Source organism: Homalodisca vitripennis, chromosome 2 (assembly GCF_021130785.1).
Source record: "Homalodisca vitripennis isolate AUS2020 chromosome 2, UT_GWSS_2.1, whole genome shotgun sequence".
In the NCBI taxonomy this organism is placed as follows: domain Eukaryota; kingdom Metazoa; phylum Arthropoda; class Insecta; order Hemiptera; family Cicadellidae; genus Homalodisca; species Homalodisca vitripennis.
Genome location: NC_060208.1, coordinates 85084599 through 85110673, shown reverse-complemented (window position 1 = coordinate 85110673; position 26075 = coordinate 85084599). Strand labels below are relative to the sequence as shown.

At 32.3% G+C, this 26075-nt stretch overlaps 1 protein-coding gene across 3 annotated transcripts in view; it reads left to right on the top strand.

The window, feature by feature from the left end:
* LOC124354295 (neprilysin-2-like) overlaps window positions 1-26075 on the top strand; it is a 43230-nt gene that overhangs the window by 11753 nt on the left and 5402 nt on the right. Inside the window, exons 7-14 of one of the 3 annotated variants that reach the window (XM_046804636.1) lie at window positions 3876-4093; window positions 5976-6131; window positions 6361-6504; window positions 7056-7152; window positions 11246-11414; window positions 13246-13364; window positions 16805-16936; window positions 19452-20455. In XM_046804636.1, the coding sequence (XP_046660592.1) occupies window positions 3876-4093; window positions 5976-6131; window positions 6361-6504; window positions 7056-7152; window positions 11246-11414; window positions 13246-13364; window positions 16805-16936; window positions 19452-19796 (1380 nt within the window). In that variant the 3' untranslated portion in view covers window positions 19797-20455. Of the gene's footprint in view, window positions 1-3875; window positions 4094-5975; window positions 6132-6360; window positions 6505-7055; window positions 7153-11245; window positions 11415-13245; window positions 13365-16804; window positions 16937-18442; window positions 20456-26075 lie in introns of those variants that run through there. The other 2 variants (XM_046804637.1, XM_046804638.1) reach the window with 2 other exon arrangements.

Here is a 26075-nt window from a genome sequence, read left to right as displayed (position 1 = left end):
GATTAATGTTGACATCAGAGAGCCAATATAAATGCTATAAGGCTATGATGATCCTATAATGATTGATCCCGTATGAAAAGGCATGAAAAGGCGTGCATGCAAACAAATTTTATCACCAGCAAATGATAGGGAATTCTTATATAAATAAGTTTATGGGTTTATGGTTAAATTATGGTTGAAGATAAAATTTTAAGAGTATTGCAAAGTAAAATTGTTTAAATCTTTCTGTCATACTTTATTAAAAATATATGATCACAATCAGTGATTGAAACTTTTGAAGTCCTATTAATTTATACTTACTGGTGAAAGAACTATTGTTGGAGCTTTAGTTAATTATACTATTTAAGTAGTAGTTATCTGTGACCATTTATTTTCATTCGATTAATTTATAAATGCTACGTAGACATATGTAAAAGATAACAGTGCCATTTTACTTCAAAGCACTCACCAATGTTAGACTAGTATGTACAGAGGCTGGATAGAAAATTTAATATATATATATATATATATATTTTCGAAATATTATATTTAAATATTTATCATATAGGAATTTATATCTTATATTTATATTATATATATATATATATATATATATATATATATATATATATATATATATATATATAATATTTATACAAAGCGTTTCAGAATTCTTTTATATTTTAAGGAATCGTTCCTATGGTTGTAGTAAACTAAGTTTTAACTACTGTTTGGTTTTCTGTCTTATTTATGTGGCTTTTAATTCAAACATATGTATCTTTAAAATCCTTACACATATATTAACCAAAATTTTCATGGATTTTAAAATTAATAATGCTAATTAACAAGATACATTCTAAATATTTTACATCTATCAATTTTATATAGCGTACAATTAAAACTTTTGAACTAAAATACCTCAAAGTACAATAGTTTTACAAATATTTCTGAACAATAATGTTTTGAGAGATCTAAAAAAATATCTGCTACGAAAATCTCATAAAAATTACCGAAATATAAGGTTAGTCGAGCCTATACGGTGTTCAGCGCAACAATTAAAATTAACACTCAAAGAACAAGTATTTTACTAATATTTTAGAAAAATTACTCTTTTTAGAAATATTTATTGAACAACGCCAAATTATTAAAGTAAATCGATTGAAGAATGAGCGAAATATTGTAGCTTATTAAAAGTAGTAGGCCTACTCGAGTCTTAACGCAACGATTTAATCTATTTAGTTGGCAAGACACTTTATTAACTACCAAAAGTAGGCTAGTGGTAGACTGGTAGACTCGTATTTTAAAAGGAATAAAATATTATTCCACATATTAAAAACCCACGTTACCAACAATCTTTGATTTCGTAATCGGTCATTATTAAATACCGTGCCCTTTTTGCTTTTTAATGTTGCTTTTTCTTTCTTCAGCGGCATTACCGTCAGCTAACACATAAAAAGTGAATTTTACAATAGTCGGCTGAAGAATATTCCATAATAACTACAAACAACGTTATAGCGATATTCATAAAGAAGTCTTTCATAAGACCATGTCTGTTTACTGCAGTTGCTTTGACGAAAACTAGAAAAAAACATTGTATGATAAATACATGTATGTACTGCAGTTTTGCTAACGGATTGATTACGCGCTAGTTGCCGTCTGTCAATAATAAAATATAGCAATACAAATACAAGGTACAGTCATTTATAATAACCAATGATGAATTCAATGTATTTTGGATGGTAATAAAGAAGCTCACATTGATTTCAAAATAAATTTTATTCCGTTAAAAAATGAGTACTGCCCTATTTTATAGTTTTTTTTTTAATCTCATTTAAGCCTCAGCGTCAGATATGCCGGCTTCGAAGTGCACTGTTTTTTTTTTTAATTTTAAAGTACAAAGTACATGATTGGGCCTCCCCGGGATTTGAACCCGTGGTCCCTCGGTTAGAGAGCCGAGACTATAACAATTAGTCTACGGAGGATTTAATGCAATAGTTTGACACCTAAATAATTTTAACCGTTGGGATAAGGACCGGCTCGAGTAATTACGCAGGGCTCCTTTACTAACGCTGCAATACGTCGGTTGTTCTTCATTCATTTACTTAAAAGAACTATTGGGCATTTTAATACAATTCTCTAATAAAGTAAATTTATAAAATATTTGTAAAATGCTTATGTTTTGAAATATTTTAAGTCAACATTGTAAAAAGGTTACAATATTAAAATGCTAGGCCTAATAAATATATAATACATACATGTATGACGTCAGAATACCAAAACTTAAAAATCACACTGTTTTAAAATGGATTTACCATAACCATACGAACGTTCCCTTAAAATATTCGAAAAATCTGAAACACCCTATTTTATATAAACTTAAGAAAGGCTGGTGGTTTTGGGTTCTGGGAGCCATGTTCGGTTCAGGTATCCCTTCCTATTAGTATGAGCCACTATGAGAACTGTTACAATAGTTTGATTTTGTAAACAAATCCTACCTAAAAGTAAGTTTACTGTTATATTTTCTTTTTCTAAGTCCAATCTTCTCTTAATTTCTAAATACGACAACCTATTTTATACGTTAAATAGTTAAAAATAAAGCTACGAAAGACTTACTTTTCTTATTACTGATAAAATTATGGTTTAAGATATACATTTCAAGAGTATAAACTTCAAATCTTAAAATTTGTTCTGCAAGCTTTATTAAAAGTAGATATTATAATAATCCACTAAGATAATTGAAACCTTTGACCTCCTGGTAATTTAGAATTACTGGTCTGAGAACTGGTGTAGGAGTGTCGATAAATTATATTACAGTAATAGTCCTCTGTAATCAGTTCTCTTCGCTAGATTATTTTATGGGAGATCATTTACATAGACGTACATAAGATGATCGTGCTGTAAAACACGCAAATAAATAGCACACACACACACACACACACACACACACACACACACACACACACACACACACACACACACACACACACACACACACACACACACACACACACACACACACACACACACACACACACACACACACACACTCGCTCGCTCGCACGCACGCACGCACGCGCGCACACGATTTATTGTGTGTATGGGTACATGTATGGATAAACTGCGTGGGAATACTACTAGGAAAATGGTAGAAAAACAGTCTATAGACGCGTTTGGCTATACCCACGCTGTAAGACAGACGGACAAACAGGCAGATACATTATATATATATATATTACATAATGAGTATTAACTCGCGGATAGCAGTTTTTCTTTACTTAAGGGTAACAGTGGGAATGATATGGGATGATTCTGCTCCGTAGCCTGGGGACCCAACCTTTTTGTTATACATATCAGTGAGATGGATTTCAACGATGTTTTCAGCGTAGTAATATTTCTGTCCGTGTCACATGGTTACAACGAAAGTCAGTGTCAAATTTAAATTCTTTACAGGTTCAAATTTTAGCACATTTAGACTAAAAGTGGATAACCAAGGCAAACCATTGACTCACACAGTAGTAGCAGTTGGTTTGTTCATAAGGCAAGTACCAATATTTGTTATCGGTAAAAGGATACCGATGTAATATCGTGGGATCTGTCCAAATAAGGGCGTGACGCACAGTAAACAGGCTCCCTGAAATTCTACATTTACAGATCTCTCTAGACATCAGTGTCACGTCACACTTCCGATGAACGACGCAAAATATAAACATATTGGTGATTATGCTCGGTGGTCATAATAACACAGAAAGGTGATACAAATTATTCCCCAAATTTTGGAGGTATTAATGAGTCAATGTGGAAAAGTTATTACGACAAAACCCTCATATTCAGGAATCTGATACACTATAGTACAATAAAATTGCTACAAAAGAGTATAAGAGTTCTTTATTTTCTAGATAACAGTACCTCGAGAACAAAGGCGGGACTTTGAACGCATGTACAACCCCTACGGGCTGGAAGATCTTATGGCAGAGTTCGGGTGGGTCAACTGGGCAGCACTTCTAGAGAGCATGATGCCAGCGTCTGTGCAGCTCAGGAAAAACGAGCTGATTATCGTCAACGAAGTGGAGTTCCTCAAGAAGCTTGAGGTGTTCCTACAGAAGTACTCCGATGAGTAAGTGTTAAAATGTGTTAGAACGAGGTACCTTTCTAAAACCATCTAGATTTTATGGATCGAGAAGGCATGTTCTGGTTAAAAGATTTTCAGTTTTCTGCAGTTCCTAAGTCAGTATTTTATCTCTGTTAAAACATCAAGCTGCGAGGTAAAGATTGTATATTGGATAGTTTAATATATTGGTAAATATAAGTATTAAAATGAAATATCAGTGTTTATTAAATGTTTTTATCACATCAGGTTAAAAATTTCCATTTAAATTATCTCTTCTTTCTAACAATCACGTGAATGAAATTTTGAGAGAAATCAATTATCTTATCTTATATTTATCACGCCCGGCATAACAGTGTAATTGTAGCTTTGTCATCGGTTTGTCGTGTATAAACACCATAATTTATTTAATAGCAAGGGTGAATAACACTATAATGATAGTTTGTGTAAAAAGCAAAAAAATTGCCATCTTTGAACTGGATTAATTTTCCTAAGAGCTGTTTGTAGTATTCATCTCTGCTAGACAACTCTTTAACCTTTTAAAATCATGTATACCTTTGAACAAAGCTTACCTTAAACTCCTTGTGGGGCATGCTCCATTGGATGTGAAGGGTCTCTAACAACCATTCAAAGATTACTTAGGCCCAAGTATGGATTTAAAGGGTTTAAGTTTCCTAACAAAAGAATACAAGCCGTCTACAATAAAATCTACATTGTAAATTTTTGAAATTTTAAAACAGTGCCTTTTTTTGAAGTGTGAATCTTTTGACATTGTATTTATTGGCGTTGTGTTGTCCTAATAGAGCGCTTTAAAATGATGTGCTACTCGACCTATGCTTTCATTTAACATTCTTTCTAACTCGTTCTACCCGTTCACGTGCTCCTGACATGTTAACACTGATAGTTACTTCAAAAAGTAGATTTTGTGTGTAGTTATGATGCACCAAGTGTTATTGCTTTATCTATAATCATTCAAGACATTAAAGCCAGAACAGGACTTTATAAAAAAAACCCTAAACAATTAAAGTAATAGTCGGATTTTGATTAGTCAAGTATTTGTGAAGTGTATTAGTAGTAAGCTCAGTAGCTAAATAAAATATTTTGTTCCAACCTGTTCTCTGTGTTTATAAACGTCTTCATCACAGTATTATACATCTTAAACTTTATAGAATGGTTTTTGGTAAAATATTATGTAATTCTGAAGTATACTACGAGATTATAACCTCCCATAGAGAGAGAATAAATTATTTACCTTATTGAACTAACTTTTTTACGAAAGAAAGCTACGTCATAATTTGGAATGTTTATGGAAATGTTCATTGAAGTTTATCAGCTCATCATTAAATAATCTGAGAAAGCTTGACAGCTGAAGTAAAAAAATATAGTGTGATAAAAGGAAGAAAATGCCCAAAGTGAATCCTATATTAATCACAGTAGTAGATTTGCATGAAACCGATATAAATTTATCAAATATACTAAAAAATACAAAAACCAATGAACGGGGTAAGTTATTGTATGTAAAGCGATAGTTTTGTATATTATATTATTGATATTGCACATATACTGCAATATATGAATATTTCAAAAATTGTCTTCGTCCTACAGATGTGCGTCCCATAATCTTTATTTTTTTAATAGTGCTTCTATATTATACTTATATAAAATAACCATTGCCAATTCTTTTTGTCAAACACAGTGTCGTATGCATTTATTGGTGTTTACAGGAATATTAACGAATTATGTAATTAGAATTCAAAATCAATAAAAAATACGTTTTCTTCAATAAAAGTAAAGCTGTAAATTGTATAACTGTATACCGTAAGAAATCATTAGCAAGAATTTTAAATTATGTCGAATATTATGTAGAGACTATTTTTTTTACTGTGGCCAGAGTGATTGCCAACTACATGATGTGGCAAGCAGCTGGCGATATGACGGACATTCTGACCAACCAGATGAGGAATAGGAAGATGGAATATCGCCGAGCGACTGTAGGAATAGCTGCGCGAGAGCCACGGTGGAAGGAATGTATCGGAGTCGCTTCAAGGTCAGTATCTAAGATAACTTAAATGTTTTAATCCAATCGAATTAATGTTTAATCAACGTTTTACAAAATAATGCTCGAGGAATAACATTATGCAGATCTGTATTATCTATTTAAAATGGACTTCCCAAATAGTTGTTTTTGAGATTGACGTTGGATCATTCAAAATGGTCAACCAACAAATTCAAAAATAAATAAATAATTATTAACTCAGCTGATTCATCATTTTTAGTCTTTCGCTGGCTCTTTCTTCACTTTACGTCGAGAGATACTTTGATGAGACCTCCAAAAAGGCAGCTCTGAATATGACCAATATGATACGAGAAGAAATCATCCGTGACATTCAAGAACTGGACTGGATGGATGAAGAAACCAAGTAAGTAATTAGGTCGATAGGCTTTCGAGAAAGTGCCCCTAAATATGACCAACGTACTATATTTTAATATTAAAGAGATCATCCGTGACATTAAAGAACAAGATTAAGAAAAAATCAAGCAATATCTATAGCTTTGTTTATGTCCTTGAACATAACATAGTAACTAAAGAGCAACGGCCCTGTTGTAATATATATATATATATATATATATATATATATATATATATATATATATAATGAAACATTTTTCCAAAAAGTAAACGAAAACATATATTTTTAGAGGTGGTCCCAAGAGGCATTACCACAGGGCCGTTGCTCTTTAGTTACTATGTTCTTTACAAGCATTACGCTGATAAGATGTACTGTCTTACTTGCAGTCAAATAACATTTAATGAACCAACAACGTTATCTTATAAATTTTATGGGGTCATAAGTAATGCCAATGGATTTTTTATTTGAATGTTATTGATGAGTTAGTAGTTTAGAGTTCCAATACACAATAATAAGATTGAAACCAATAATGCACAAAATCATTTACATACAATTTCCAGAAAACGAGCGGTGTACAAGGCATCTCAAGTTGTTCAACATATTGGTTATCCCGATGAGCTTACGGATATGAACAAAATTGAAGAATTCTATAAAGGGGTAAGTAATAAAAAAAATAATTGGTAGCATAGTTCGTTGATAGAGACTGCTCTTGATAATTCGTATTTTACAGTGTGCCCTCCAGAGGTATAGGCTTCCATACATCTAGATCACTACCGTTCCACTCACTTCAACTCTAAAGAACATTCAATGTGATTCTAAAATAGGGTGTCAAACTACGGCAAATAGTTAAACACATTGCATAAATAAATTTCCTAAAATGTTTAGTTTACCGTCCATCTCTCTGTTTGTGTTTCTTATGTTATGGTTTCTAAGTAACAGAAACAGCTGGTAAAATTTTAAATTTCGAACATTCTCTATATGTATGAGGTCCTATAACTAAAAGACGCTATCATTTTCTTGATAGATTGTAAAATGGGGTCTTTAAAACTTTAATGTTAAATTCTGCAAACCCTCACCCTGCATTTTATAAGAACGATAAAACGTCTTACATTTTGTTCTACATCCAACGTATATGATTTATTAAAAGCCACACACATAATAAAAAGTTGTGACACTTTTCCATAGTGAATTATATGTGAATATATCAGCAACAGAATTAAAATAAGATCGTGATTATTTTATAATGGGCCGTCAAAACTTTGGGACGTGCATATGACATTTCTATAGTGTGAAGGATTTCAATAAGGTGACTTTTTTGGATCTCTAAAGATGAACGTAACTCCAGAATACAGGAGTCAAATCTAAGACAGCGTCGGATTCCAGACGCTCCACTAAGAGCAAGGGGAACTGTAGATAAACTCACAATTCAATTTGGAACGTGGTTAAGACATGTAAGAAGTTAAAATAAATATTTATTTGAATTCTAGTCAACAATAACAAATCCATGAAAACTATATACAAATATATGCAATAGACTGATTATAATACTAAAATAACAAGGACAAGGTTTTTCGATACTGAAATACTGGAGTTAATACTTTTTATTATATATATATATATATATATATATACAGCTTTTTAATATTTGTTCATAATATGTCATAGTCTGTTATGAATCTGGAAATTGATTTTATGTGTATACAAAGTGTGTTTTAAATATATATTGTTAAATATAGTGTTTGTAAAAGGTTTTTAGTCAAAACAATCTGTTATTTTAGGGTTAAGTGAGCGTAAACATTGCTTTTATTCAATTTTGAGTGGAAAAGAATCTAATTAATAAATAATACAACACGAATAGTAACACTATTTCCGTGCAGAGTGAAATTAAAAAAAATCAAGTGAGATTGAATAACAATTGACGTCATTGGGCCTTCTTTATCAACTCAACTCACTACCTTGCGACGTGATAGTGGCTGTCAAAAACGTGCAGCTATCAGTATTATACAATAATATTTAAACAGTTTCCTTATTGTGTTGCATGTATTGGACATAGTATACCACACATTAATGATAGAATGATCTATCATTAATGAATGTCTCAACAATATATTCTTGCTTCCTGAAGTGGGTATACCTACCACGAAATATGGAAGCTTTTTATCTGTTATTTTTCATTTCAATAAGTTATATATATATATATATATATATATATATATATATATATACACTAACAAAACATAATATCAAATGTATGTAAGTGATAAAAGCCGGGTTCGAGTCCCGGTAATTTTTGTGATTCAATGTTTATTGAACAAATTAAATTAGGCTATTGGCATTTCGGAGCAAGTAATTTTTGTGATTTAATGTTTATTGCAAAAATTACATTAGGCTATTGCCATTGATATACATTTGATTTAATTTTTAGGAATAAATGTAGTACAAAAGCTACAGATTTGCATAATTAACAAAACAAACATTTTCAAGTTAACTGTTAAAAATCTTTAGAAGACCATAAATAATAGCAATTAAATACTGACTAAATGGAAATGCTTCAGTAATACTATAATACTATACCACACTAATATGACGAAAATTATTGTGTTGAAAACTCATCCAGCAAAAATGTACACGCATCAACGTGGAAGTATTCCACCAAGATGTAAATAATGCCGGTAATCTTCTCGAATTGTGCATTAAAAATACTTCTAATTATGAACCTAACAAACATGAACTATAAGTTCTTTCAAAAGGTCTCTCGTTTTGTCCTAATCCAAACTTTAATTAAATAAGCCTAATAAACGATGCTTTGACCATTGCCCGAGAATTAATTGTCAAGTTCTTCTTCAGCAAATAACAAACATTGTGTAATGATGAAATTCTTCCTTGCTTGAATATGTTTAAACAAAAATCTGGTTGGGAACCTCCCGCTCTCCCTACAGATCACGCAACTGAACAGTTTATCAACATTGTATTGTCTAGTTAGTCAAACCTCGAATTTCGAAATTCTTTAAGAGAAGCAATTAAATCACTGAGGAACAATCACAATATAATCATTCTCTCGGTTGATAAAAGAAGTAAGATTGTTATTTTAAATTTAAAAGACCACATTGAAGAAGCAACCACACAGTTATTTGATACAAATACATTCAGGTCTCTAGATGACGTTCCTACAAATAATATTAGTGAAATTTATCAAAAATTACCTTAAAGATTACGGTTCCAATCACGATTTGCCTACAAAGAATATTGAATTATTAACTCCGAAGTGGCCTCAAAGACCAATATTTTATTCACTCTCCAAAATTCAAAAATCCATTTGTCCTCCACCTGGTGGACCTATTATTTCTAGCTACGGGAGTCCAACAGAAAGAATTTCGGCTGATATTGATGATCAACTTCAGCTGTTCGTAAAATCATTACCATCCTATATAAAAACTTATGACTTCATTTAAAAAGTTACTACTATACAAAAACCAATTCCAGAAAATTATATTCCCATAACAATAGATGTAAATGTTCTATACATGAGCATACAACATGAAGAAGGTATGATGGCTGTAGAGTGTTCTAGATACTACAAATAATGTTATTCCGTCCACCAACTTTTTGGATTATTTACAGTAGTTCAGTTCGTCCTCACAACGAACATTTTTTAATTTAAAAACAAAAATTATCTTCACATTTCTGGTACAGCTATGGGCAACAGGATGGCTCCCTCATATGCTAACCTATTCATGGGCGAATTTGAGAAGAAATTTCTAGCCTCACAAAATCTTCAACCACTGAAATGATTACGTTTCATCGATGATATACTTTTCATACGCATCAAGTGATGGAATCTTTGCAAGAGTTTTTGAAAAATCTTCAAGAGTTCTCTCCTTTGAAATTTACATTGAACTATTCTGATGTAATGATTACTTTTTTAGATTAAACATTTTTATAGAATCAGGCTACATAAAAAACAAAACTACATGTTAAAACAACAAGTACAATGAACTTTCTAAAAGTTGCCATCAAATGTATAAAAAAAACCATTTCAATGTAAATCTATTCTAATGTATTCCAAAACGTTTATCTATACGAGCCAAGAAGGTATGCAGCAATGATATAGACTTCTTAAATTACATTGAACAAATTAAGCAACACTTTAAAACACTTAAATTGCCCAGAAAAAATTTAAATAAATCATATAAACAAACCAAAACATCCCAAAGTATCTTCAATTATAAAAACAAAACCAAAGTTTATTACACAATGTTTTCCTGAACTACACAAAATTAGCAGTATTATAAAAACTTTTCCACAATGTCTTACTAAATGTTACTTCTCAAAAAAATGTCAGTGTCTTTTGTAAATATATATAATTTACTTTTTTCAATAAAAATTGAATCACAAAAAGTACTTGCTCCGACGGGACTCGAACCCGGTTCTCTCACTTGCCGGGTGAATATGCTATATATCTGTTACACCGTTTATATTTAAATTATTTAAGGATGTTTTTATTGTAATAACACATTATAAACTGACACACCGTTAAGATTGTACAAATATTGAAATCAGTTAAAATGGACAAACTAATTGTAAAGTTTCTTCTCTTACTTTTTACCTCTTGATGTATTTGTCTAGATTTTCCCATTTATCATACAATAGAAAATACAATTTTTTTTAACCCTTTGAAAATGTGAAAATCGGAATAGGGATTGGGAATGTGGTGTTTTGTCAACTGTGCTGTAAGAGTTTTGTTTCCCAGCTGGACATTGACAAGGACCAGTACTTCGAGGCCTTGATCGATCTGTCTCGTTGGGCCAACGACTACAAGTTCCGCCAACTGCGAGAGGAGGTAAACAGGACAGACTGGAGGTCGCACGGTACTGTCACTATGGTAAACGCCTTCTATAACCCTATGGAGAACTCAATGCGTAAGTAGACAGTATTCATCCATGATTATGATGATATTCTTACAGAAAAATGAACTGATACTTCACGCTAAATAACCTAGCTTTAGAACATTCAATGGACACATCAATATTTTTTTGTATCTACTTCCATTATTTTCGTAACTATAACTTAACTTATGTTTAGAACATTCAATGGACACATCAAAGTTCTTTTGTATCTTTCTTTCCCCAATTATGATTTCATACTTCTAATTATAGAAACAAATTATTACAAAAATAATGGTTTATGAGTTTTTATATGTATATTTCACGATCGTTTTATAATATTTGCTTTATGACTCTTACAGCTGGGGTAGTTTAATTTGTTGGCAGCGCTGAATATATACACGGGTAGTTTAATTTTAACCTGTTAATGAGCTTGTGACTTCAGCTATAAAGTAAAATAGTAAAATGAGAACGTGTATATGCTATCTTTGTCAAGTAACGAAATAAAAACACAAGATTTTACATACAGAAAAATTATTGGGGTTTTATGTTTTATACATCCTAGAATGTGAACTACATAAACTATATTCAGATAGTCTACTATGTCGAATTTAAGATTATCTCTTTTAGATACCTGTAAGAGTGGAGAGTCACTACTAATATTACGTAATAATTTACCTTGATTCATGGTAGATTATATTAAACTAATTATACGGATGTTCCAAAAGTTCAACCTTTTGAAGAGCTGATAGTATTCTAATTTATTTTTTGTAAAAAATACTCTGTACTTTTCAATTCCTACGGTAAGCTTTCAAACTCCTTTTGTCAGTGTGTCGTCATGACGCCAAAATACATTTCGTAAATTAAACCACTTTTTATTACTCGATCGGGCCGAAAATATGCATGTAAACTCATATCCCGTTACATAATATTAAAAAATTAAAGAAATGAATTATCCGGGTTCCACTCTAATGGTCTGTATAGTTAAAGAAATCTCAACAAGAAATGCATGGGTGAATAATAGAATTTTAATAACATGTTCGAAGTAAACTTTGCATGCCTGCACGAACACACGCACCCACGCATGCACGCACTCACGCACATACACAGACACCATAATATTTTTTATATAAAAGTGTAAACATGTGTACCTGCTGGTGTGAACAAAAATTGATGTAAATATTGTTTATTGATCTTAATATTCTGTTTAAAATGTATGGCATACGAGGAGAAGATTGCAAATTAAACAGAAGAATAAACGTTTATGCGTAAAATGCCGTTTACAAAACGAACTACAAGAGGAATGCGAGGCGCGAATAACGATACACAATAACGCGCTCACAAGAAACTCTATCTTAAAAAACTAGGAATTTATTTAAAAAAAATTATATTTTGTTATGTAATAACATCCTCTGTGACTCATTATAAAGTTAGTCCCTAATGTTCTAAACTCAATAGGTGATAACCCATTTGGCCGATACTACTAATTAAAATCCTGGATGAGAAGACAAAAAAGAAAAGACAAAAAAGGTTATTAGGATTGCATAGAATCCACTCAGAGAACTTTAATTTCACTATTATTATTATTATTTTACCAAGGTATTCAGAATGAGCTATCACTTGATGTTTTTACTATTACTATTCTTTATGTATTAATCTATTTATATACTAATTTTCCCTTTTTTAGGATGGGTAAAATGTTTAGTTAAGAATATTGATACAACAAACAAATGCTGTGTTCATAGTGAGTGAATTACTCCATTGAATTTTTGAACCATTAGTTTAGTAAATAATGTCTGTTCTTGTACGTTAAGTACAAAGGAAAAATTAATGACAGCAATAATAAAGCCGAATATGCTTGTTCCAGAATTTCCAGCTGGAATTCTCCAGCAGCCGTTTTTCAGCGCTCGGATTCCTCAGTATGTGAGCTACGCCAGGATAGGGTTTATTGTCGGTCACGAGATTACGCATGGCTTTGATGATCAGGTAAATGACAAATTGTGGAATAAACTATGTAATTAGGCCTTTAAAACTTTTGATACATATTTGATACTAAATATGGTCCCACAGCGATGATCTTTCGTTGAGGGCACAGCTATTCACTGACGAAAGTGTGATCCAAAAAGTGAAGGTTGTTTAGTCACAAAACTAACTCAGATTTTGTTGCCAAAATTTGAAATTTTTTATCCTTCAGACTAAATATTCGCACTAAATACTAAACAAATCTTGTGTGGCTTCAGTGTATCTGGGTTATTGATTTTGTCTACACGTCTTCACAAATAACTTAAATACAGTTTCGGTTAGTTATGTGTAAGTTTCAGAAGTTTGAAGACCTACTTTTAATTGGCTGAATGTTAACGAAATCTACGATTCATGGAGATGGAAAAAACCTAATTTAAGTCTGTTCGCATGATATGTCGAGAATAAGCTGACTTATAGGGTTGAAATTTAGCATGATACTTCATCTTGACACACACACACACACACACACACACAACACACACACACACACACACACACACACACACACACACACACACACACACACACACACACACACACACACACACACTTTAAATCTTCCACAATTCAATAAAAATTATGAGCAGTAATGGCCATTATTAAGTAAATTTAATTATTTATTTAAGGCTACTTTAACTATTGTGTGTTTGTAAAGTTCACGTATTCAAAAATAAAATATTCAATCGATTGCGCTGAAATTTGACATGGGCATTCTTGGGCTCCCTCGGATGAATATATGCCCATTCTTATTTCGAAAATCCCTCGAGGCTACGCCCTACTGGTCTTAAAATAGCGAAAAATCCCGCCTTGGTCTCTAAAGTTGTGACATATCAATTATACCGCATTTCTAATGCAATCAAATGTTATGTGTAAACATTATTTATTATTTTCAATTTGTTTATATTTATAGTGAGTACAAATATTTTAAGGCCGTTTTAGATTTTAGCGCTTAGGTAAAGCACTCTGCTATTTAACAAAATGCCCCAAACATAAGATGTTCAGAATTTGACCCCGAAGACTCACTTTGAAGCAGTCAGCAAGACCTATGCTAGATGAAGCTCTAAATGTAGCTTCATTATTTTGACACCAACATTGTTTTCGACTTGCATTGTTTCAAAATCAGATGTACGTAGGCTAGTTAGTACTAATAATCAGATTAACCGTACTATGATGTCTCATATAATCTTCACACTTCTTAGATTCCTTCCAAATTTTTCTGGAAATAGCATCCAAACATTGTTATATTTCTATTCTCATTTTGATCGACTTGACATAATTTACCAACAATACCATTAGCTAAGCCATCCGAAACATCAATATTTGTTGTTATACTATAATGTTTGTCAACAGCAAAGATTGTTTCGTATGGCAATCCTCCTGTTACAGATTTAGACATTGTATGTATAGTTTATGTCTAACAAAAGCTTTTTGTTCAGCAAGCTGATTACATATACCATTCTCATGTCTAGTTGTTGAGTGCTGGTAGTTTCAGTAAATACGCTTTAAATGGCGTGTTAGTTAAGATCAGTTGTTTATATAACGGTTTGTTTACGTTTCGGCATAACTGTCATTCTACTTTGAAAGCTTAACAAATTCGGTCTGGCATATTTTAAAATATAAATTAGAATTGGGATAAAATTTTTAATTAATTTAATGCTATTGTTATTATCAATATTTTCTCATTAAAAGCGGTCCTTCCAAAGTTTTAGAAGTATAGAAGAACATAATCTTCATAACAATTCGAGCACATGTGAAATCCAACTTTCTTCCTACTATGCCAGAAGGGAAATTTGACCTCTTGATGTAGTTTCAAAAAATGTATTATAGCTATCGTAATAACAATTCTCCAAATATTGGATTAATCTGGCAAAATAATTCATAGCTATTTCTGAATCATCTTGAAACATACAAGGATTATTGTTGTATAAGGATATAAATAGTTTATTTCGTATTCATTATTGATTATGGTCAATGGAAGATTCAAAAGGATAACAGGATTACGATGCTTTAACTAGTCATTTGTCAAGGCATTAATTTAAACTTAATGTTTTATAGAATGCAGGTTTATAAAATTTCATTATGTCGTGATTTTGAACAATGTGGATAGTAACCATTTTAAAACTTTCTATGGGTTGAGAGGCCATACATTTATTGGTAGAGATGTAATGTAATATTTGATATAATATAATATGTATGTAATATTAGATGTAATATTTATACATTACTCGGGGGTACATTATTCAACAATTCACTTATTTATCAATTCAGACACAATATTACAGTTTTAATACACTTTAATATTACGTAATAATTGAAAAGTTTTGTTAAGCTTATACTCTTTCGTCATTTCTTAAGCTTTAAAGTTCACGGCCATTGACGATTTGGAAAAATAATGGTACATGTAAGTTGTTATTCCTGTTTTATTTTTAAAGTTTTGTAAACCAATATTAGCAACATTTTGCTATCTCACACTGTTTTTCCAAAATTGAAGCTTTTGTTTACAAATGTTACATTTGCACGTTCAACCTGATAAAAGTAATATATAACAAAACAAGTGTATATTTATTGGCACATAAAGTTCAGCATTTATGAAAACAGCAGTACCAATTACTTGATGTACAGAGTGTAACAATATTGATTGACAATTTCTAAAAGAATGCACACAACACATGAAATAGTACGCTGCTGCTATATAAAAAGCCAGATAGGGTTTAGGAGGATGTAGAGAAGAGAGGTGAGCAGGTGGGATGGATCAGACAGACGTTTCTAATTCTCAGTAGTTGGTGTGGGGGGGGGGGAGGCAGGGACTGCAATATCGCAGGAACGGTAGAAAACAGAAAACGATGATGCTCATGCGACGTAACGATGCTAACGCATGAATAAACTTCAAAAATTGTTATTATATAGTGAATTAAAAAAACCTTTTGAAAAACCACTAGTTTAAACCTTTTATTTAATCTTCCAGGTGGCCTAAGCCACAATCCGGTTTACCTATATAATGTGATTGTAAGCAGGGGATATTATCGGTAATGAGATTAGGCCATGTTAGGTACAGTTTAATGATCGTTATCTGTTGTAATGCAACGTTTTCCTCACTGTGCGGTAATAAACCATATTTTTACATTATATTTTATTGTATTACTGAAAGTAATATAAGGTATAATCATCCACAATTTCAATAGTAATCTTCATTAAATTCCGCCATGAGACCAATTTCTCAAAATAATAGTTCTTAAAATTCTCTTAATTTTTCTGGTGAAGGTCGGACTACACATTCATTTCTTAAGGTGTAAAAGATTAGTGTAGATGGGATGTTTCCTCTATAAAGCAGTGAACGACGGCCCGGCATCATGGATTATAAATACAAGGATTATGAAGTTTATAGCACTGTCTATTTCTTGCAGGGGAGCCAGTTTGACTACAAGGGTGACCTTGACGAATGGTGGGGGAAGGAGAGCAAGGAGAATTTCAAGAAGAAGACGATGTGTATGATAAATCAATACGCCAGCTATAAAGAGAGCCAGACTCAATTGAACGTAAGTAAAGTACTGGAACCTTTACGCAGGATTCTGATTTTATACTATATTATATACAGGGTGAGTTTTAAAATTTTTCACATTTTTCAAATATAGACTTTGGCCCGCCGCTGATCATTATGGAGTAATAAGTGCTAAAACATGTATGCTAATTGATTTCTCATATAAGAGCCAAACATTATAACTTATAAACCGATTGCCTCTAAATGTAACCGATGAATAATTACTTTAATAAGTTAGTTGTCCAAATTTGTAACCCCCGACCTATGACAGTAGAATACATCCTGTGCACAAACAACTGCATAATATGTTGGCAATATTTAGAAGTGAAGTACACATAATAAAATACATTATTTTTCATTGTAAATAACATTCTTCCAATGATTTACGTAATTTTTCATTTAAACTTTATTTATATGTTTTTCGAACTCATATAATGAAAAAATGTCATTATGAAATAATTTAATTTATCGATATTTTTATCGGTTACTCAGAACAAATCTCTAACCTTGGAAAAAACTATAGAGCATTTGGATGCGTATTAATTTTACATTGAAGTGAATTGTAAATGAAAACTCGTAAAAGTGGTTTGAAGTTTAACATTGTTCTTATGGGGTAAAACCCAAAGTCCCTTCACAACAGCCGGTACTTAAGCTTTTTTACTGTAAACAGATTACTTTTTAAATATTTAAAGTAAGTAAAAAAGGAATAAACTAAAATCCATTTGGATTCGTATTAATACCATAAAAATAGAGGCTATACCTGATGGACAGACACGCGCCCCTGCGTTTATGTTGGCTTGGTATCGGCATACCCACACCAAGCGGCATACGACCAATATCCCAAATTAATAGTGGACGACGCGCAGTAAATCCATGTACACCAAGGAATGCTTGTGTACGCAGTTCTGGAATTTGGCAACGTTATTAAATTGTGATTTAAATACTTGTACTAGAAGTTTGATTTCAGATTTAATAATATATTTCTATAATTTGAATTAGAAGTTTAGAGGCAAAGCGCCATTTTAAATACATTAATATTTCTAAAGCCTTAGCGTTTTTGTTTTAGGAATTTTGCTTTAAGTAAAGATTAAATACCTGAACTTAACTTTCTAATTCAGAAAGGATTCGTTTATACTATAGGCCAGATCTTTTAGACATACAATCATCATTGATTATTTTTAAATAGCCTGGGACAACGGAAAACGATAGAGAGTGGTTTAGGAAGAGACTATCCTGATTGTTTCTTTCTCATCTAATGTAATGACTGTTGGAGTGTATTTTAGAGGAAACTTCGTATTTATTTACGAACAGTACGGGAAATTTTAATCATAGATCATAGAAGAAGCTCTCATTTGATTGAAAGCTCTGAAGGCCACGTATTCACTTTCAACCTTGTGCGCATTCTGTGTCTCAACTTCAGGCCTTGCCGTAGCTAAGAAATAATCCCTGATTATGAAGGTATCGATTTCCAACTATAACTTATAACAGCTCCCATATTTTGCAGTTGAACGGCATCAACACACAGGGAGAAAACGTGGCAGACAACGGTGGCTACAAGTTGGCCTATCTTGCCTACCATCGGATGGCAGATCAGCTGATGGAACCGGAACCAGGGTTGCCAAACTTGGAACAATACAGCAACGATCAGCTGTTTCTGATCAGTACTGCCAACCTCTGGTGCACGCGGTATCGCCCTGAGGCTCTCAGAATGCTTATCACTACAGACCCACATTCGCCGGCAGAGTTTAGAGTTAACGGAGTCATGAAGAACTTCCCGGAGTTTAGTAAGGTGTTCCAGTGTGGCCCTGGGGATGCTATGAATCCGGAGAATAAATGCGCTGTTTGGTAATCCCAGTTAAATTTACTGGGATTAATTGTAACTGTGTTTCAAATGAACTAATGAGTACTAGTTTGCTTTGTAGTATGACGTTTCGTCGTAGATTTGCGAATAATCAGGAAATTGAATCCGAATTATTAGTTTGTAATATTTATACGAAAAGTACAAAAAAATTTCAGGCTTAGATCTTAGAGGAAGCTCTCGTTTGATTGGAAACTCTGAAGGGAACACATCCATTTTTAACTTGGTGCTCATTCTGTATTTCGAATTCAGATCTTGTCCTATCTAACAATCTTTGACGTTCTTTAGTTAATACATACGAGTACTTCTGCAGCGTCTTATCTTTATCAGTTCTTCGTGTACGCAACAGGCAGATGGTTCATAATTTCAAATTCAAATTGAAAAAGTTATGAAATTTGCCGATATTCCTTCCTTTCTTTATTTATCATAACTGATTACAATAGGGCTGTGTACAGTAATACCTGATCTTACCAGTAAAACATGACACACAAATTCGTATGTCCCATTGTCAATGCTGGAAGAGATGAATACTGTCATTGATATGTCTGACGTATCGAGATAAATTGAACGTCTACTTAATTTATAAATAATTCCTGAATATGAAGATATGAATTTCCAATTGTAACTTAACTTTAATAGTTCCCATGTTTTGCAGCTGAACGGCATCAACACACAGGGAGAAAACGTTGCTGACAACGGTGGATTCAAGTTGGCTTATCTTGCGTACCATCGGATAGCGAATCAATTGATGGAACCGGAACCAGGGTTGCCAAACTTGGAAAAATACAGCAACGATCAGCTGTTTATGATCAGTACTGCCAACCTCTGGTGCACGCGGTATCGCCCTGAGGCTCTCAGAATACAGATCACTACAGGGGTACATTCGCCGGCAGAGTTTAGAGTTAACGGAGTCATGAAGAACTTCCCGGAGTTTAGTAAGGTGTTCCAGTGTGGCCCTGGGGATGCTATGAATCCGGAGAATAAATGCGCTGTTTGGTGATCATAGTTAAATTTATTAGGATTTTTACCTGCGTTTCTAGTGAATTAATTTGTACTAGTTTGCTTTGTAGCATGAGTTTTTGTCGTGTAGGTTTGAAAATAATTAGGAAATTGAATCCGAATTAGGAAGTAGTAGTTTGTATTATTCATTCGGTAATATCCTTAAATACGGCTAAATAAAGAAATAAAGTTAAATATGGTCAATGCAAAAAGTTGTTAAATGTATTGTGTCATTCTACAGAATTAATATATACAATGAATTCTGCAAAACAATGAATACTATATTCTTGCACAACTTATTATTGAAAAGGCGATTTCATATAAATTAGTAGAAGTATTACAAACAATTCTCAAATTTTAGTTGTGATAAATGTAATTTTCTATATATCTTAGGAATTTTCAGTATGTGTTTTTCGGTTGGTTTAAATTCTTCTATATTTTTAATATCATGATTATATCAAAGATATAGTTTTAATTCTTGTATTTGACCTACAGTGAAAATCGTGTAGATTAATATAATTATTTAATAATTAAAATAAATCAATTGTAATTTATATAGATTTTGAAATTAATTGAGTTTTTGTTGAGCTTTAGGTTGGAATAAATGTTGTGTTAATTTGATTTTTCTGTACTTTTGCAATTATAGATCTTATTATCTTCTTTGTGAGTGTTTCTTTACAACATTTTACTATCTTCCCCCATTACTGTATTTGATGGATAGCCGTTGCACTGCTAATTTCAAAATTCCATATTATTCATGAAGTAACCTAAACCCTCCTAAACCAGCCACTATCAAAGAACTGACTATCATGTGTATACCTGTACGAATAATGTTTATTTATAATAATTCAACCGGAGCGGTGTTCATGGCGCTCCATGGTTTGGATATGTCAGATATTGTAACTAAATTTTACGAAGTTATCGTTTATGTCTTAAGTTTTCAACACCACTACGAACCGTTGCTTACACAATTATATTTTTGAAATATATCTCAGCCGTGGATAGCTAAAAGAATTAAATTAATGGATAAGTCAAACCATCATCAGTCAACAGCTGTTAAACCGGAACGCTGGTGAACCGGACAACTTATATGTTAGTTATGGTTTAGATGGCATTTATAAGAATACAGTGCCAAGTATACTATATCAAAAGCCTTACAATAAGTTAAAAAAGCTTTTGTAATTGAGATTTTTTGAATGTAAGTATGTTACGCATAAATAACCTACGCGATCACACTATTGATAACTGGATGCAGATAAACATTTTAAGTGTAAGATATTTTTACAGATATGTTGCACTACTAGTATTTTGTACTACAACTTTTGCTATTTTCCAAAAATTTTGTTGTTCTTCATTCATTAAAAAATATCAGCGTGTGAAAACTTAAACTGCAAAGAATGGAATAAAAACTAACGTATGCATTCAAATAACATGCTTTATTCCAAATTAGTAAATAGAGGCACCCTGCACGTCGAGTCTAGGTGAAGTAGTTCAGCATGTACTTGTACATTCTGGGGGAACCTTGCCGCACTTGGAGCAGAAGGGAGGGTTCTCGATACCACCCACCACGCAGAGGAAACATCCTTCACCGGGGCCGCAGTCCTTCTTACCACATTTGGCCTCGGCCTCCGGCGTCCCTGTAAGTGCCAGTAATATTCAGAATCAGCACAGCTGTTACCAGGCATTGTAAAAAGTAACATAGAAAACTGTACTCTAGGTAAAGTAGTAATTTAGCGATGAAAATATATTTTGATGTTTCAATCTTTTTAAAGGAAGAAAATGCTCCAGTACTGTGTCAGTACAATGACTGAACAGGTGCAGCTAAGTTTATCTATCTTGCTTTTGTGGAAACATTCCATGAACGGTATCAATAAAACGAAGCGGAATGTGTTGTACATTTTAAAAATGATCTTCTTCCAAAACCAATTGTTCATGTAATTTTGGAATTGGCCTTTTTTAAGAATTAGCTAATTCAGTTCATTAATAATGGATCATAACCAATAAGTACCGATTTCAATAGATGTTTTTACTTGACTTTTGGCTAAATAAATGCTTGTTTCCAAAATTTTAATATGTCAATGGGTTTGAAGCGTCTATAATTCACTTTCGCACAGTTTAAGGGGCTAAATATTCATTGATCAAAATAAGATTCTAGTCTGGTGTTTGCACAAGACGATTCAAAATTTTTAGCCAGACACAATACATAGGTTTTGTCTAAGAAACTGTACATGTTTATCGATGTGTAAAATTGTATTTCTTGTTATTATACTATCGTCAGCATGATTTACAATCTCTTGATTAAGTCGTTAACGCGTTCATTTAATATATTGTAACACATTAGTTGACGTAATACAAAGTCTGCAATTCTCTTAAAAAACACACTTCTGTTTTGATGGCCCAATTTTTAATTTGAGAAATAGGTAATTTCTAATATCGCTGTAAAATAATTGGTCCATTATTTCCCTCATAGTGAATATATAATTTTATCGGTTTTCTTCAGGTTCGGTTATTTTTGTTTTAATTTCAAGAAATTAATTTTGTAATTTTTACTAAGAAAATATAAGTGTGTTGCTATGCTTTTAGAATAACTGAGTTTACAATTTACAGCAATTTGTCCACACTTATCATTTAGTGGAACGTTCATTGAATCTTAGGTTGGTATCAAATTTTTAATAGTGTCCACATTAATATCAGAAAAGTTACGGCTAGTCACAATTTAACAGTTATAAGGCAATTTGTAATTTGTAAGGTTTTTTTGTTTAACTTAGAGTATCTTGTATTTGAAAGTATGTAATTTGGTTGAATCCAGTTATAGCTGTATATAATATAATCGTTAAATATTTTGATAAAACCAAATTGAGAAGTTTAAGCGTACTAAAATAGTTTGAATAGTCCTACCATTTTACATACAATAACAATTTTATTAAATTTACGGAGAAGTTTTATGAAAAGGGGGTGCAGCTTAGTTTAACTATGATGGTCTTGTAGAAACCTTATTTGTATTATTAAAACGCAATAAAATACGTTCTACATTAAAAGTTCTCTTTCTTAACCTAAATACAATTTTTAGAAAGCATGCATACAAAATATAATAAGATTATGAAACAGAAAAGTCCTTGGAACTATTCGAGTGAGGAATATCTAAGAGAATGATTTCTCAAATACTCAGTTTTCTGTTTAACCTGTGTAGTTAGCTATTATTATTATTAATTAATTCAGTTCAATAATACTGGGTCATAACCAATAATTAACAATACTCAGTAGCGTTTTTTTATTCAACTTTCGGTGAAATTAATTTTGCCTATCTAAATAGTTTATAATATAGGGGCGTTGTAATTTCTTAAAAATACATGAGTTTACAATTTGCAACATTTTAACCGTATTACCACCAATGGAAATTCTATTGAATTATAATACGTAAAAATGTTTTACCTGGTTCACATTAAGCTGAGAAAAGTCATGCCAGGTCACAATTTTACAGTTATAAGATTATTTTATTTGTAAAACTCAGCGAATCTTGAATTTGGACTTTGGTAAATAATTTAGTTGAACCTCCATTTCAGCCGTTTAAAATATAATCGTTCACTATTTTCATAAAAGCAAAAGAGAAGTTTAAGTATACGTAAGTAGTTTGAGTATGCCTACAATTCACCTACAATAACAACTCTGACAAAAATTAGGGGAAATTACTAAAGTTTTGTGTAAATAAATCGTCTAAGATGAATGATTTAGTAATTATAAACTTACCACTCATGAGAAGGAAGACGGAAAACAGAACGAATGGAACTATCGACATTGTTGGAGTTACAGTAGATGTCTGTACTGAACGCGCCAGAAATGAGGCTTAAGTAGGGGAGAAATTCAATGAACACAATAAACCTATTTAATGTATAACTTGCCTTGCTAGAGCGTTAACAATTGACTCAGGTGCGATCTATTTCTGTGGGTTGTATGAGGTGCGAGGAATTTCTATTGTTGATTTAGTACAATTCTCATATTGAAAGCGGATCTACAGGTAAGTATGGCCACCATCTGGCTTATCAGAATCAATGAATATTGTGAATATGAAGTGTTTTATTGCTTTGAGATGTTTAACTCAGTTCAATTTTGTTCCACCAAGAGTTTATAAAAAGGAGGTTTTTACCGTTAAAATTGTTATAAATAAATACAGATTAGATCTGTAATTTGCATATTACGTTCGTATCACTAAAAATGACTAAAAGTAAATGCTTTTTTATTGGAATTGATTGACGTAATACATTTTTGAGGGAAAACATTAGTAATGCACAAAATTAATTACATTTGTTATTTGCTGAAGTTAATTTAGAAATAATAGAGTATTGTGTCTTTACTTTCAGATATTGCACTAATCACTATGCCCAGCACTGTCACTAATTAACGCATAAATAAAACATACACACACAAGCGTAACACTGTACGTACGAACACTATACACCAATATGGTTCTCATCATTGAGAACTTCAATACACTAAGTCACATAGAAGACAGCAATTACGTATTAAGAAGTAAAACAGTCTAATTATAACACAATTTTGCATTTGTAAAGTGTTGTTACAGTCTTTGCAAGAGTCTTTACCTCTGGAGATTTCTCCATTGGCAACACTGTCAGCATACACTGGCGTAGTATATCCTTGACTGGTTATCTTTCCTCTTCTTTTTCAAATTCTAGGTATGGTACTGGCGTTGTAACGTTTCAATTCGCCTTGAGCCCAACTATAAACTTAGACCGGCTCAGGTACGCTATACCTTATTTGAACGGAAGTGTATATATTCCAGTTACGCGTTGATATCTACTTAAATATAACTAAAACTATAACTAACTGTAAGTGTAACTATGAATATTGTCCTATTAATTGTTTAGCACGATCGGAAAATGACAACAATGTTCTTAATTCTGATATAAATTAAGGACGCGAAAATTTATGTTCAATCAAGTATTTAATCAAGATTAAAAACCAAAGTTTGCTATCTTATGCTCTAATATGTTTTAATGATACAAATAAAAAATGATTCTGAGTACAATAAGATATCTAAGTTTTAAGTAAATTTACCGTTCATTTCTTTACTCTTTACTATAGTATATTAACGTTTTGTCGTATATACTCCTGAACGATATAAGTACTTTCAATTGAAGTATTTTATTTTAAAGCCTTGACTGTTTATTGTTTATATGTGTATTATCTACCGACGGCATTAAACATGCTCATAGCCTATACACTGTCTATTTTATATTGAACAGCTCAATAAAACCGGTATTATTACTATAACTCAACTAATGTACGAGCAAGTCTTTTTTAATATTATTTTCAATATGAAGTTCTGAAATAATTGTTTAACTTAACTAAATGTCATATATTATGTGAGCAGTATAGTTTTTATTAATGGCCTTGAGTTAGTGGATTTGTATTACATACTTTTTTCTAAATATGCGTTTACGTGATACCATGACACAAACTTCATCATACAAAACTAACCTCACTTTTCTAACTTAACCTAAGTATCTATGTCAAACTTCAGTTGTCTCCAAGAGGGCGCTGGTCGGTCTCCAGAGTTGCTTCATGTCTCCTCGAGGGCAGAGAGGGATTTTGGTAGACTTCTCGCATATACTGGACACGTCCAAGAAACAGTAACCCTGAGGGCACTGGTAGAGGGTGCCACACGTCCGCCCACCCCTCAGCTGACATTTGTAGAACCTCTGACAGTCTCCCTCGTACTGGAAGTGACCCTCGGCTGGACACAGGCTGCGGTTGGTAGACTCCTCCACCTGGGCAGAAGAGGAATCTGTGATATAAATATCATTTCACCTCGGAAATACATTCCTCCTCTCCATTTAAAATGAGGCTAAAGATGAAAAAGGTTAAGAAGGAGGAAGTGCAGAAGAAATAGTTCTTCAGCACCGAGATATCATGAAATAAAACAGTAAGGTAAAGGCCAACCAGCAACGTGTTCAGAAAAGATCATGGGATATATTTATATTGATTACTTATACCTAACCACTTAAATCTAGACGTGAACATCTTCATGCAGCGGTTCGGTGGCCCAGCACAACCAGAGTGGAGCATTTCGTATTTTTTATTTTAGGGTAATTGTAGTTACTCATAAAGTTAAGTACTAGGCTAAACCTTATTTTACTGTTATCCTTATACCCGTGCTAATTATCGTACAACAAATTCGTACAGTAAAAATTAAAATATTTTTAAAATATCACCTGCTTGACAGGTAATCCTTATCTTAAATTTGTTCAGGATTAGGATAAGC